Genomic DNA, 14,507 nt, shown 5'->3' on the forward strand with positions numbered 1-14,507 from the left:
GACACAGAAAGTCAAGGGGCTGCACCAAACTGATGTTCCCCACCCGTCTCGCCTCTTCCTAAGCCCACCGTGCGACAAGAGGGCAGGTTCTGCCAGTACCAGCTACACCACATCGTGCCCATCCCACTCGCAGGCAGCCTCACTGGTGCCTGACACCTCACCCTTGCACAGCTCCAGTGCTCCATACCTACATGTCTCCATCCTGCTCCGGCATGGTTTGACCCACGCTGCACGCTGGGGCAGGCTCCGCACCTTGGGAACAAAGTGACCCAAGCCCTCAGCAGAGCTCGGGGCCACCTTGTTGCCAGCAGAACCGTGCTCCATGCCCGGATTTAGTGTAAAGTGTCCCTGCCGGGTGGTAGGGCGGGGCGGGCCATGCACTTCCTCTGCAGGCAGTAATGTCTTTAGCAGGGGCTCTGGCCCATGGGCTGCAGTCGAGCCTCCCGGCAAAGTAACACGATGCCTTTAGCAGATGTATTCCCACCGGTGCTGCTACGGTTACAGACGTGGCAGACAGGACCCACGTTCTCAGGAACGCATAACAGTTGTAAAACCCTCGCCAGCTGCAGCCCAAGTGCTGGTGCGAGGTGCGGGCAGCCGGTAGCCAGTGGCCTCTTCCCGGAGGAAGGTTTATGGCTGACCTCACCGTGTACCCAGAAAGGGAGATGCTGGGCTAAATCCCACTGGTAGCCCTTACCTCTGCCCCTTCAAGGGCCAACACACTTTGGGGTCCCTCCCACAGGTGTGCACAGGACCCATCCCCAGGTGTCCTAAACTGGACCTGTGGGATGTCCTATGAGCTGTGGCATAGCAGTAACATCCTTTCCAGCAAGACAGCTCGGAGGTGACATATTTCCCCATGGGAAGCTCAGCCAAGATCCCCCAGCTGACCCACAGCTGACTGCCGGCTCTGGAGGAGGCTCTTCAGGGCTTCAGACTGCTGTGACGCCTCCTGGCCCTCTCCAGCTCCCTGTCCCTTCCCCAGGCTGTTTATTTTTTTCAAAGTCCTTCAGTGCTTGTTGTTATCTCCATCCTTTGCAGGATAAGGAGATTTCAGAGCAGGTGATGTACCAGGCAAGGGCAGAGTCTGTAACCAGCCATCACCACCACTCTGCGCTGCATGAAGATGGGAAAAGGTCTTTGTGCAAGGAGAACCTTTCACTTGGCTCACTAGAGCAACTCATCCAGCCCAGACCTTTCTGGAGGGCAGAGCACCTCCTCACGCTGTCCCCTCCCCACCCACAGCGCCCTGCGAGCCGAGCAGGGCACAGCATTGACACCCGTGCGATGCTGGCAGCAGGGGCCAGGGCCCAGCTAGCAGTATGTGGCAGTTCCAGCCAGCTGGAATGGCTTCTCGTGAACTTGTTCATAAACCTGCTCAAGTGGAAGCTGAGCTGTTTCCCACGGATGTGAAACCGTGAGCACAACGCTGCCCTGGATGCGGGATCGTGACGCCCAGGGCAGGGCAGCAGCACAGACCGGATCCAGCACCAGTGCTGGGACTGATGTCTGCAGGGAAAACCCTGCAGGAGATGAACACCCCCAGCCCCTTGGCCTGCAAATGGCCTCACAAGGGCATCCAGGAGTGCAGAGGGAGGCTCATAAGACGGGAGACAGATTGCTCCTCGCACATCAAGGCTAGCAGCCCAACACAAGGCTGTCAGGAGAGATTCGCAAACAGCCCCAACCACTTCTGATCGGCAGTGGCTGCAAATCTGCTGTTGTCACTGAGGAAGGAGGAGAGCACCCTCGCAAAACACAGGGGGAGCATTTGCTTTATTTTCCAGAACCAAATTTGTTGCAGTAGTGGAAAACTGCAGGATCTCCTCAGTTTTTAGGACACTAGTTGGGAGCGAGGTGAAGGAATCAAGGACAAGGCACAGGGAAGCAGTTCTTTCCCCTGCCCTGCATCTGACGTGGCTCTCACTCTGGAATTGTGTCAGCCATCAAGACCCAGGGATGCCCAGCACCTGCTCTGTCCCCACCCACACAGGCACAGCCCCCAGGAAGGGCTCAGGACACGAGCCTGAAGAGCCCAGTCTGGCCAGGAAGGAGCAGCACATGGAGGAAGGAGAGTTTCTCCAATTTGGGGATGAACAGTAGATGTGAAGACACCTCCAAGAGGCACGGGAGCTCCACAGCCAGGGAAAAAAGCAAGGGTTTGGGCTTTCAGCTCATTAATACTCACCAAAGGGGCAATAAACCGGAGAAGTACCCAGTTGCTTTTGTCTTCCAGGTGATGCTGGCTGCACCCAACCTTGCCAAAGCCATGCGACCCATGGGTAAGAAGCCCTGCCTCGCCCTGGCAGTGAGCAGGAGGTCACATCGGGAGAGGCCGTGAAGGCATTGCAGCATTGGCACCCATGATGTGCACAGCGCAGGGCACAATGTGTGCCATGTCCCCTCCAGAGACCTGTCCGGAGGTTGGGATGGGAGGCAATTCTCACAAGCAATGCTGAGGCTGCACTGGACTTTCCAGATTAGCATCTCCATCCCACTGGGGACACGGGACCTGAGAGCGCCCCAGGGGCCAGGCTACCTGCTCAGGACCCCCAGCATCCTCCCGCATCCCTGCAGCAGCGAGCGGGGGGCTCCCGAGCTCCCTTTTCTCAGCTGGGAGAAAAAGTCACCCCTGTGCACCAGCCCCTGTGCTTCCTCAATGCTTAATTAGAAGCCTCTCCCTTTCTCCTCACTCTCTAATTAACATGCCGGGAGCTCAAAAGAAGAAGGCAGCACAATAATACAGGGAGACGGCTTCCAGCAGGCCCAGGCCTCATTACCGTGGGGCTGGGGAGCCGGGAGCAAGGCGTGCTTTACATATGGAAACACCGCAAACAAGAAAGGCTGGGTGAGGAGAGAAAAAGACTTGACCTCTGCTCCTGCCTATTGTGCGCCCATCATCCCCCTTTGGCGGCCAGGCTGGTGCTGGCGGGGCGGCCGGGCTCGCGGGCGGGCACGGGGCTTTATCATGGTGATGGGGGATCAGTGCCGGCAGCGCCCGCGCCCTAGCACGGCAGGGCAGCTGGGCTGCTCGGGAGCTGGGTTTAATCTCCCCGGATGGAGGCTTTTCTTGGCTGTTTCTTTTCTCCTGCCAAGTCGGCTCGGCCCGGGGGCTTGCTGACAGCCCCGGGGTGAAGTCCACAGAAATGTCTTCATCCAGCCTCTGCGGAGGCAAGAGGGAGGCTGAGGAGGAGGAAGGAGGGCAAGACGGAGGCTGAGCCACCACCTCCGTGCATGGGGATGGGAAGCATTTCCAGGCTTCGGTCGGGCTGGATTGGGGCACCTGAGTCTGAAGGAGCAAGTCAGGAGTGTCAGGCTCTGGGGCTCCACGCTGCTGCTGGCCACCACAGCCAGAGCTGGGTGGGATGCTCTGAAGCACCTCGATGCCCCACACAAACCCGTGGGACACAGAGGTGGCTGGGGCCACTTCGGTTTTGTGTCATGAGTGGAAGGGTGCAGAGATGCACTGCCTTGTCCAAGCTCTTCTTTCAAGGAGCTTATTCTGGGTGGTCTTGGGATGTGGCTCAGGGGATGCTTGGCACAAGTAAAGGAGAGAGACAGTCACTGCTGAGCCTCCATGAGATGCCAGGGATACTGGACAGTCATTTCAGGGCTTGATCAAATGGCTGCTGTGGGTGCAACCTCATTCTTGAGGGATAAGGCCAATGCCCTCATCCTTTTCTGCTACAAGTGAAATTGGGGACAAACAATAGTGGCCTTGGCATTTCATTTCTCCCCCTCTCTGATTTTTAACTGGTTGCAGGCCAGCTTTACAGAGAGTATGATTTCTCCAATGTCATGTTGGCTTTTGGAAGCGTCACCTCCTAGAAAACTACTGGAAACCTCAATTGTCATCCTCTTTTGTGCTCTTCCCACTAGAACTCTTCACGTGGCTGTGCCACTCTGCTTCAGTGGCTGACTTCTGCTGAGCCATCCCACCTACGTTCATGTGCAGCAGGAGACCCCAGAACAGGCTCCAGGTCCCTGCAAAGCGACAGGATGACTTACCCCCGAGGGAGGATGCACCGTCCAGCCCAGTTCTGCTGTTGCTGTTGTGGAGTCCATCAGTGTCTCTGCAAGAAAAAAAAAGTGAAACAAGGGGTCAGTGGCCGTTCGGTGAATGACCTGAGGCTGGTGAATGGTAAAGAGGTGGAGAGGAGCCAACCCAGGACTGCAGCCATCGAGCCTGGCCTGCGCCAAGCCCTCTGGGCAGCTCTCAGCCAGGAAGGAGCCAGGTATCATTCCCTCCACCCATTTGCTTCGCCATCCACTGCCCTCCTGTCTCCTGCAATGGACAAGGGCCACATGCTTTTCCACCCACCATCCCAGATGGACTTTCCTCCTCAAACTCCAGAATCAGGGTACAACACACAGCCCCGGAGCAGCTCTGCTGCTGCAGACGAGGAGCCCAGCCTGAGCAAGTTTCCTCCATCAGCTTTTGCAAAAGCAGGATATTTTTTTTCTCAACATTTTGAATGGTAGGCAGAGTCCTTGGCAATGCAGTAGTGCACAGGAAGGAACAGCACTTTTAGGACTTAAAAGTACTCAAAAATTAAACCAACATTCAAGCTGGTTTTCTGGGCGATTTGGGCTGAAATAGGTCAGGCGATGCTATTGCCGACCAGCACAGAGGAGAATCTCGCTTGAGAGAATTTCTCTCATCCCGTGAGAAGAGACGCTCAGGTTATGGCACCCCAATACTTGGGCTACTGTGTGTAGGTGTTCCCCATCCAGCACGGGAATGAGCCAGATGGCCCCATCAGCAATACAATGGACAGACACTTCCAGGAGTGGTTTCCACAGTCTGGGTAACTGCCCATCCTCCAGGTCTGTGGTCGCACCCTCATTACAACACCGGGATTTTTCTGCACCGTGTCCAATGCTGATGTTCTAAGAAAATAGGACGATATTCCAGTGTTTAGGAAACGGAGTTTAGAAATCATGTCTACAGGTTTCAGGACACTGAGGCTGGGCTTGGGAACGTTGCTTGTGGGACAGACTGTACAGGTCAGTGTACGGCCAGTGACTCTGTGGCTGAGACCAAGGTGATGCCCACAGAAGAAATGATGTCCCTCTGCTGTGTAGGGAGACTGTGAATCTGTCCCCGGTTTCAGCGCGTGCGCTCGGGATGCCAACTGCATTTGCAGGGATGCTGGAAAGCATCCATCACACGCACACACAAGACACAAACACAAAATACAGCTTGCAGCTTCACTTTCCCTGCCCTCCCACTTTACTGTAAGATAGGCAGGGCTTTAGGTCTTTCTTTTAGTCCAGCTTTAGGGCTCTGCAGCTTGCTAGAAAAAGTATCTTATCCACAAGATGTACACCCACCCCCACGTCAGATCACTGAGAGCGCTCAACCAGGAGAACCCCAACTGAGTTGGGATTTCCAGCCACCGTCCTATAACCCAACAATGAGGGCCAGTTCCCACAGTCACAACAGGGATGGACAGTTACCGGCTGCAACCGTGTCCTGTTGCTGCTCCTCGTCACCTCCCAACTGAGTTGGGATTTCCAGCCACGTGTCCTGTTGCTGCTCCTCGTCACCTCCCAACTGAGTTGGGATTTCCAGCCACCGTCCTATAACCCAACAATGAGGGCCAGTTCCCACAGTCACAACAGGGATGGACAGTTACTGGCTGCAACCGTGTCCTGTTGCTGCTCCTCGTCACCAGAAAACCAAGCATCCTGCCACGAATCCCCAAAAAGCATCTCCGCTTTCACTACGCTGAACAAAAACGAAGGCAGAAAAGCTCAGCCTGGAGCAGACCCATCATTCAAGGGACGAGCGTGGATGCAGAAATGGCTGCTGTTCAGCCAGCCCAACAGCACACGTGAGCTCCCCTTTCCCCATCTGCAAGCCAAAAAGTGCCTCGGCACAGATATGCTCCGTACACCTACTTCTGGCAGTAAATCATTTTCAGACTGTGGGTTGGTCATTACTCCTGGTTAGACCCAGCGGTTTCCAGTTCACAGGAAACCAGGATTTCAAAATTTGGTTTTATTGCAGAAGTAAAAAGCAAAAATAGTTCTTTTCAAATTTTCCCACTAGGAAGAGTTCTGGAAAACAGCTAGTTCAGAAATGTTGTCACTCAGATTTATGAAATTTCTTTTTAAACTGAATATTTGTTTACATAGTTCTGTAATAGTGCTTATTTTAACAGAGTATCTGGCTTTTTCATTAAAACACCAGTGGCTCTTTGATCTAAAAGGAAAACAACATTTTCCACCCAGTGCTAGCTAGAAGCTGCGTTACTTTAAAAAAAAACCCTTAAATTTGTTACTACATCTTAACTATCAATGACAGAAGTGCACAGTAAGCATATTAATAGCAGTTACTACAATGTAAAGGAAGATACACTCTAAAACAGTGTAAATAATTCCCCAGATAAAAATAGTATTTTGATGCATTTTTCATTTTAAAAAGCCTTTTAGTTAATGAAAAATCGGTGCAATGGAAATGTTGTGCTTGGTGCACACTGCCCACCGCCCTCGCCCACTGCCCCTTCTGCTCCGCTGAAGAACCGCACATCTCCTTGGGGCTGTGCAGCTTCCCCAGCTGGCACAGGGACGACTTGCTTGGAAGCCAAGGAGGAGGAGAAATTTGTGGATTTTAAGCAGGTTTTTCCAGTGGTCAATTATCTTCTCATAAAAAGAGATCTTCCATTCATTTTAGTCTGAATTTACCCTGTTCGGCTGCCAGCTGTTAGATTTCCTTTTACTTGTACAAAGTCTACTATCCAAAGCCTCCTTTCCCTCTTGTGGTGCTTAAGGGTCGCAAATTATTCATTTCCAAGATAACTAAATTAGCTGAGCTTCCTTACTCTTCCACCCTAAAATGGGTTTCTTTCTTTGAGGCTCCTTTGTGTAGGGTGGACTCCAAGACCGTGGTTCCCATTGCGCACAGCTGCAACATCCCAACATGCTTCTTTGTGCATGGCTTTTCTACCAAATCGCTGCCCCGCCTGAAGTCCATTTGGAGATGGGTTGGCATGTTAGTACTGAGCAGCACTTGCCTGAATTACAGAAAACGGTGAACAAGTGGTCCCCGTGACTCAGAGCGAACCTGGTTAGCTACACTGATTGCAAAAGTGGATGTGAAGCCAGGATGGGTTTCAGCGGTGGTGGTGGGTTTGCTCCATCATCCATTGATGGCTGACTTAAAAACACCTCACCGCCCAAATAACAGCCTGCCATAGAGTTATCCTGCCCTCTTGGCGAGGAGGACCCCTACCCCTCCACCAGCGGTCCAGGAGGCCACATGGTCCTCCAGGGAAGTTCACTGTTTCATCCCTGAGAAGCTTCTTACTTCCAAACAAAGGAAGCACATTCATTCATTTCTCCAGCAAACAAAATCAGAAGTGGCGTCGAACAAACAGACATATCCCTCATCTGCAGGGGCTTCTCTCTGCCTCTCTCCCAGGCTCAGACCTGCCCAGATCTCCACAGCCAGAGGCAGTGGTGGACAGACTGCAGTGGGGGGAAGGCCTCGTGAAGACGCAGCCAAGCCCTGCTCTGACATCCCATCCTGAAAGTGCTGGCACGGAGTCCGAACTAGCAACCAATAAACCAGGAAGGTTTAAGAAAACAAGACAAGTCCTAACCACCCACCTCAGCCGCGCAAGAGAAAAACTAAGATTCCCCTGGGATCTATTTCTCCTTCAGCTGAACGGGTTTTTATTGCTGTAGGGACGCTGCAGAAGCTCATCAAAGAGGAGTTTGCAAGATGATTGTTCGTGGTCTGCAAGGATCGACACCAGGAGAAAGTAGCAGCAAACAGAGTGCCTTAGCCCGTGGGGGAAATCGCAGCTACAGCTTTGCCTGGGAGCCGAACCCAGAAAGACACATGGAAAACAAGACTCAGTTTCACCAGGAAAAGTAATCACCTCCAAAGAGCAACTGCCAAGAGACACAAACCTTGCACCGTTTCCTTCCCCACCCTGGGTGAGCCAGGAGCTGGAGAACCACGTGTTGCAGGAGTACACACAGGACAGGAGGTCACCTTGGTACCTTCTGGCCATCGAGGTATGAGAATCGAGGAGACACTGATGGACACCTCTGAGTGGACAGGTGGCTCCAGGCACTCGTCAGTCAGCTGTTCAGAGTTCTGCTACAGATGCAAGCCCCACACAAGGCATGATAAGCCCCTCCATCCTCCAGACACAGCTCCTCCACCCACAGCAGTCCCAACGGGGCTGCCCTCGGCCCCTTGCACCTTCTGTGCCCACAGTGGCCTGTGATGGCCTGCCATGGCCATATCTCACGCAGTAGAACTCCTGATCCTACCTGTGCACTCCTGCATGCTCATACCCTGCTCCAGGCACCCAACAGGACCAACTCCTGCACCAAGGACAACAAAGACGGACCAATTTCTGGATGGGCAACCCAAACTGTTAGTGCCCTGTCAACCACAAAGAGGAGGAGGTGCCTGCTTCAACCAGCAAACTCGTCAGCTTTGCTCGCCGTCACAGCCAATGCTTTCACGGTGCCATCCTGCCGATTTGGCAGCGCCTCGGCAGCCTCATAAAGAACCCCCCGGCATCCAGGACAGAGCGGCAACGATGGTGATGGCATGGAGCAAAGCCGCATGGCGGTGGCAGGGGTGGGTGTCTGGCCCCTGGCTCGTCTCTGGTGGCTGGCGATAGCTGCGGCTCAGGGAAATGCTCTCTCCAAAGCAGCATTTTCTTGATATTGTTGTTTGTGTTCTTCCCTCCCGCGTGTTTATCTGCAGATTCACATGCTACCCATGGCATTATAAATAAATCTGCAGCTGCTCAAAACCAGCAGACACAACTCTGGCCCGTTTCCCACCAGAAACCACGCTGCTCCCCATGGGACGGCTAGGAGATAAGTGCCTGTCCTGCCTGCTTTTAATAAGTAACTTTCTGCCAGCACTGGCGCCCATCGCCGGCACCGCTGCTTGCTACAAGGGCACGCCAGGGCTCCGGCTCAAGCATTTTGTGTCCAAAGATGTGTCATCACCATACCACCATCTCCAGATGCTCACAGCTACCCTAAGGTGCCATCCCAATGACCTGGGTGGGGGCTCCTACACTTCTGCGCAGTCTTCTTGCTGTTCAGCCACAAGTGAGATGAGTGTGGGGATCTCAGTTGCACCAGCTTTTCCCAGTTGGCCAGGTCAAGACTGAGACTGGTGGGCAGACCTGGGAGGGGAGGACAAGCCTGGGATCATGCTGGGGGACACCAGCACGGTGTGATTGGTGACACCAGCACGGGATGAGCAGGACTGGGGACGGAGAGTGACAGGACCAAGGGACAAAGAGGGCTGGAGGGGCAAGGGATTAACAGAGGAGCTGTGCGTGTTGCAGACACGCTTCTCTGTGTCCGGAAAAAAATAACTTCCATGGAGTTTTGCCAATTTAGATCAATTTAGAGCATCTGGTCCTGAGTTTCTCAGAAGTCCTGGCAAATCCTTCAAACTCACAGGCTCCAAACTCATCCAGATAAAGAAACAGCTGGACGAATAAATAGCCTCACAGATAGCTGGAGCCTCCACCCTCATTTTTCCACCCACAACTTTTTCCCTTCCCTGTTCACTTCTCAACACCAGCTCCTCCCTCAGGGTAGGAAACCTGCCAGCATTTTAATCCTGGTACAATATTATTAACACAGGGTGCGAGCTTCTCGGTTGACCCAGGATCACATCAGCTGCGGCCAGCGCTGCACGTGCAAAGCAGGCAAGAAGTCGCCCAGACCCATCTGATGCGCTGGAAGCAAAGTCATCCCAAGGCGGACACGGTAAGGAGACCGTGCCTCGTCACCACCTCCCAGACATGACCTGGAAGCCCATCTGATGCACTTGGTCAGATCAGTCCAGGCTGGAGGGACCCTGCAGAGTGGGCTCAGTGCCGGAGCCCAGCCGGGTGGAGCAAGACTGGGATCTGCGCCGGAGACGCCGCAGCTTGGGACAATCTCCTCCACGCAGGCATGCGTGCTCCTGAAACCACGTTTCCAGCCTGGGCTCAAGCACAGCCACCACAGCCCCATGTGGGAGGCGGCTAACGAGAAACCCGTCTTTCCCCCACCCCGAGGAGCCCTTGCCACAGATCTGTTTACCCTTCCAGAAGTTGAAAGGCCCCTCTCTGCCTCCTGTGCTTTACTGGAACCTTATTATAATATTTTTGCCAGCAAGAGCTGAGAGGGGCTGAGCAAACCCAGTGGCCCTTCTCTGCAGCCCTGAGCTTTGCTTTGCCTGGCCGATGGCCAGCGGAACAAACTGAAACCCAATCCCCCCCCGGCTGACCTGCTGGCACGGGAACAGCACGCTGCATTGTGAGCCCGCGGCTACAGGATATTTTGGATACTTCACTCAGGGATCCACTTAAACTCCAAGAGGGAGAGTGATTGATAGGGAGAGAGAAGAGGCAGTTGATTGAGCTGGGATGGGGACTGTCAGCATCCCACCCCACACCCACAGCCCCAAAGGCCACCGCAAGGGCAGTCGTACCGGGTTGTGCCAGTGGTCCCCGTGATGCAAGAAACCCAACAGACAGCTACCTGGTTGTTCAACTCCCTTCCCTGGAAAATTGGGTCCAGTCAGACACAGAGACCTAAGAATAAGGGCGATGGTCAGCATGTCCATCGTCCAGAGCGCCTCTGACCTGCCAGCCAGCCCCCAGGCTGATAGTCCTTGGGGCTAGCAAGGCACTGAGTGGGGAGGTCTGACTGCAGAGATACCACACAGCACTTGCGAGGGAAAGACGTCACCACTTTTGAGGAGCCATGGAGCCTTCCTGGCTCCTCAGTGACCCAGGGCATCACCCAAGCCCACACACAAGCCTTGTGAAACAAGAGCCAGCCCCAGGGCCAGTGAGGGAGAGGGGACGGTGCTGGCCGCTGGTGGGGATCAGCGGTGCCCACTGGGACACCTTCACCCTTCTACTGGGTGGTGCTCAGCTGCTTGTAACGCTCGGAGACTGGACCGGTGTCAAACAAAGCGACGTCCCCAAGACACACTGCCCTTAGCACAGTGGTTCAACAGCCCCACTGGAAACTCCCGCTGCATTTTTCTGCACTTTGTCAGGGGTGCTGCCATGCCTTTCCCATTCCCATTAAATCCCCACCTTCCCCTGATCCTCCACGCCTCTTCTGACCATACACATCACTGGACCCACCCTCCGGGGACCAAATCCAGGGCTGACGCTGCCATGCAGAAAGGGGGACCACTGAGGCCCTTGGCTCCCAGCCCTCACTGCATCGGGAAATGAGGACAGCAGGGCTCAGAGCAGAGCTGCACCATGCCGTCAGGCGTACGGCACGCCAACCGGTGAGCCAGGAGCCGGGGCTGAGCGCGGCCACAATATGAAGCCAGCAAGCTGTAGGAGCAGCTCCACAGCTCCCCTTCCCAGCCCCTCTTCTCCCTCCTCCCTCACCGCTGCCCTGCACCGTGCTGGCTGCTTCACTGCTGGAAAGCTCAAAAGCAAGGGGAAAACCCAACACAACAGCCGCAGGGGTCCTGCGAGTCATCCAAGCACATGTCCTGCTTTCTAAGCACCCAACTGACCATCAGCCTATCCAGACACTGTCACCACCAGACAACAAGCCCTAAGAATTGTACCTCTCATCTGCCCAGTCAGAAGGGACACGGCCCAGCTCAGGCTCTCAACCGGGAATTCAGATTTTCTGATCTTTCAGCCTTGAGCCTCTGCTGAAGAAGCAGGTTAGGCCGGATGCGAGGGAGGACCACACTTCATCTGACTGCCACATCATCCCCAGTTGTCACTGCAGATGCATCCTCTCCGGTCCCAGTTTCCCAACACCATCTGCCCCAGAGGTCAGCAGAAACATGATAACCCCACCAGAGACCCCAGAAAGCTGCTCCAGCAGCATCAGGGACCCGCGGCCCTTGCTGGCAGCGTCTGTCCCAAAAGGATCCGGCACTTGTAGGTGGTCCGAGTTCAGCCAAGGGCAGGCTGCCGGGAAGAGACAATGCAGATGCTAAATGCCAGCGAGCAGGGGCCCTCCTGCTGCTGCTGGGAATGTGGTAGCCACATAGAGAAGACACAGATGCAGATGTTTAACAGCCGTTGCTACTGTCAGCGCTAATGACTCAGTCTCCACAGTGGCACTGACCCCATCACCTGCGAGACACCTTGCAGGAGGAGATGCCAGGGTTAAGCACGTGTTGTCCTCACCCACATCCAGACTCATCCACCCTATCAGGACAGTCCAGCAAAGATGAAATTCCCCACAGAGCCACCTCCCAGGAGAAGGCAGCCTCCAGGTCCCTCGTCCTCTCTGGGGGCCACAGGGGCACTCTGGGAGGCTGGAGACCCCATGCCCACGAGCTCCTTCTGCAGATGCTCCAGCCCCAAAGGAGCCAGTAGCCTCCACCATGCGCTGCCCCGGGCCAGCTGCTGGCTTGGCACAGCTACCGTACAGGGCTGACCCCGCAGCATGGATGGGCACATGGCCGTCATCACTGGAGCCCGAACACAGAGCCACTGCCATTGGCGTGCAGCAGCGGATGCCACATGTGGCTCCTGGCTGCAGCATCCAGGGGAAGGAGCTGCTTTATAACATAATAACCTGCTCCCACCACCCCGCCCCGGAGCCAAATGGTGCAAAGTGTCATGCTCAGGGTCCAGGGCCACGCTGCCTAGTCCCCTTCGATAACCCAGACCCACTCTCCCGTATCCCGGACACGGCATCGTGTATCCCCAGAGCCGCTCTCCTGTAGCCCCAGGCACAAGGGTGAAATGACCTCAGGAAATCTGGGATGCAGCAGGAAGCCCAGGGGCTGCAGAGCATCACCAGATAAAGAGCGCACGCTCGGCTCTCACACAACATCTGTCCCTTCTCCCCACCTACCCCTGCCCGTCATGTGATGTGTGGGGGCCAGGAGGAGCGACATGAGCCCAGTGCATGGGTTTCTGGCCAGCTCTGCCTCCCCTTCCCCCTGGGGCCAGTATCACCAGTCACCCTACCCTGGAGCAGGGACGGTGTGCGCAGCAAGCCCCCATCGCACCTCCCAGCACCGCTGGCATTAAATGAGGTTTTGTCACCCTGCGTGATGGCGCAGGCTGCAAACAACTTGTTCCCAGCAGGCTCCGGAGCCCTGCTCAGCATCCCAATTGAGCTACCCTTAATGGGCTTCAATTTTAATTTTCTTTTATTGGAAAACACAGATGGTGACCCCCTCCTTCCCCCCTGCCCAAACATATACAGGGTAATAACATTTATGGGGGAAAGACATTATCTCCAAACACAGCCACAGCTCCGGCAAAAGCCCCACCGCCACACAGCGACGCGCAGCTGCTCCACGGAGCTCTGTGCCTGGCTTGTAAAGGCAGGGCCACACAAAGCCACCAGCACGGCGGGGGCAAGGGGAGGCAGGACCAGGGTCCAGCGAAGGAGAACTGAAGTCCAAGACCAGCCTTCGGCGCAGCAAAGGAAGTCTGGCAGATTAACCTGGTTAACTTCTTCCATGATCAGGTCTTTGCAAAGCAACATGGGGAGCTGCCCGGAGTGGAGGGATGCCCAAAGCTGGATGCCCAAAGCCTAGGGCTGGAGGGCTGCGCTGGTGTACCCCCCCCACAGGCCCCTGCCTGCAGCCTGGAGAGCTGCTCCTAGCATCACTGCCTCCAGCCAGTCTGGAGGTGACGGCAGCACGGGGCCAGGCACACGAGCTGTGGTGGGGAGTCCTCCAGCAAACAATAAGCATCAAGTAGCCCTTGACTTGCACCACACTGCCCTGGTTTTGGCGTAGATGGAGGTAATTTTCCTCTCAGTAGCTGGTGTGTTTTGGATTTTGAATGTGAAGAATGTTGATAAACACACTGGTGTCATGAGTTGTTTCTGACGAGACCAAGGACACTGCCTGGCTTTCCGAGTCTCACTAATGTGCAGGTACAGGAACTGGGAGCAATACAGCCAGAACAGTTGACCCAAACTGGCCAAAGAGAGCGTTCCGTGCCACAACCGTCACACTCAGTACACAAGTGGGGGGATCCCGGGGAGGGGGGCGCATGTCTGGCATCCCTCGCTCTCTCCCTCTCCCTCCTTTGCTTGCCACTCGGTTTTGTTTCTGTGATCGCTGCTGGGGACGGGCTGCACCGGTCACTGGGACACGGGGTGGTGAGAAAACATACATTGTTCATTTTGTGTATATTAATATTCTTATATTCTGTTGTTATTGTAGTTTTTCTTCGCTATTCCAGTAAACTGTCTTCAACTCAACAAGGCGCTGCTAGTGCTGCTGCGCAGAGCCCCGGGCCCCCTTTCACACCCCCATCGCCGCCGAGCCCTCAGAGCATGTGGCTGAGCGGGGATGCCCTCCGCCGCACACGTCTGGCTCTGTGCAGCTACCTGACAGCCAAGTATTCCTGCTTTTCACTGTTTTTACTGACAGGCTGTAAATTTGCTTCTGGTTGGCAGCTCCAAGCTGGAACAGCTTGGGAGGAACCGCAGGGCCAGCTGCAGGCTTGCTTTTGCCAAGCGGCGCAGGGATGCCCCATGCCCTGGGCCGGCCGTGGCAGTGGGTG

The 14,507-nt window shown here is 55.1% G+C and overlaps 1 protein-coding gene across 2 annotated transcripts in view; it reads right to left on the reverse strand.

The window, feature by feature from the left end:
• EPHB2 (EPH receptor B2) overlaps positions 1-14,507 on the reverse strand; it is a 128,373-nt gene that overhangs the window by 86,097 nt on the left and 27,769 nt on the right. For both annotated transcript variants that reach the window (XM_086764322.1, XM_086764321.1), the window contains exon 2: positions 4,009-4,073. In XM_086764322.1, coding sequence (XP_086620448.1) covers positions 4,009-4,073 — 65 coding nt within the window. The remainder of the gene's footprint in view (positions 1-4,008; positions 4,074-14,507) is intronic.

The sequence above is a fragment of the Chlamydotis macqueenii genome, chromosome 21 (genome assembly GCF_036417535.1).
Source record: "Chlamydotis macqueenii isolate bChlMac1 chromosome 21, bChlMac1.mat, whole genome shotgun sequence".
Classification (NCBI taxonomy): Eukaryota; Metazoa; Chordata; class Aves; order Otidiformes; family Otididae; genus Chlamydotis; species Chlamydotis macqueenii.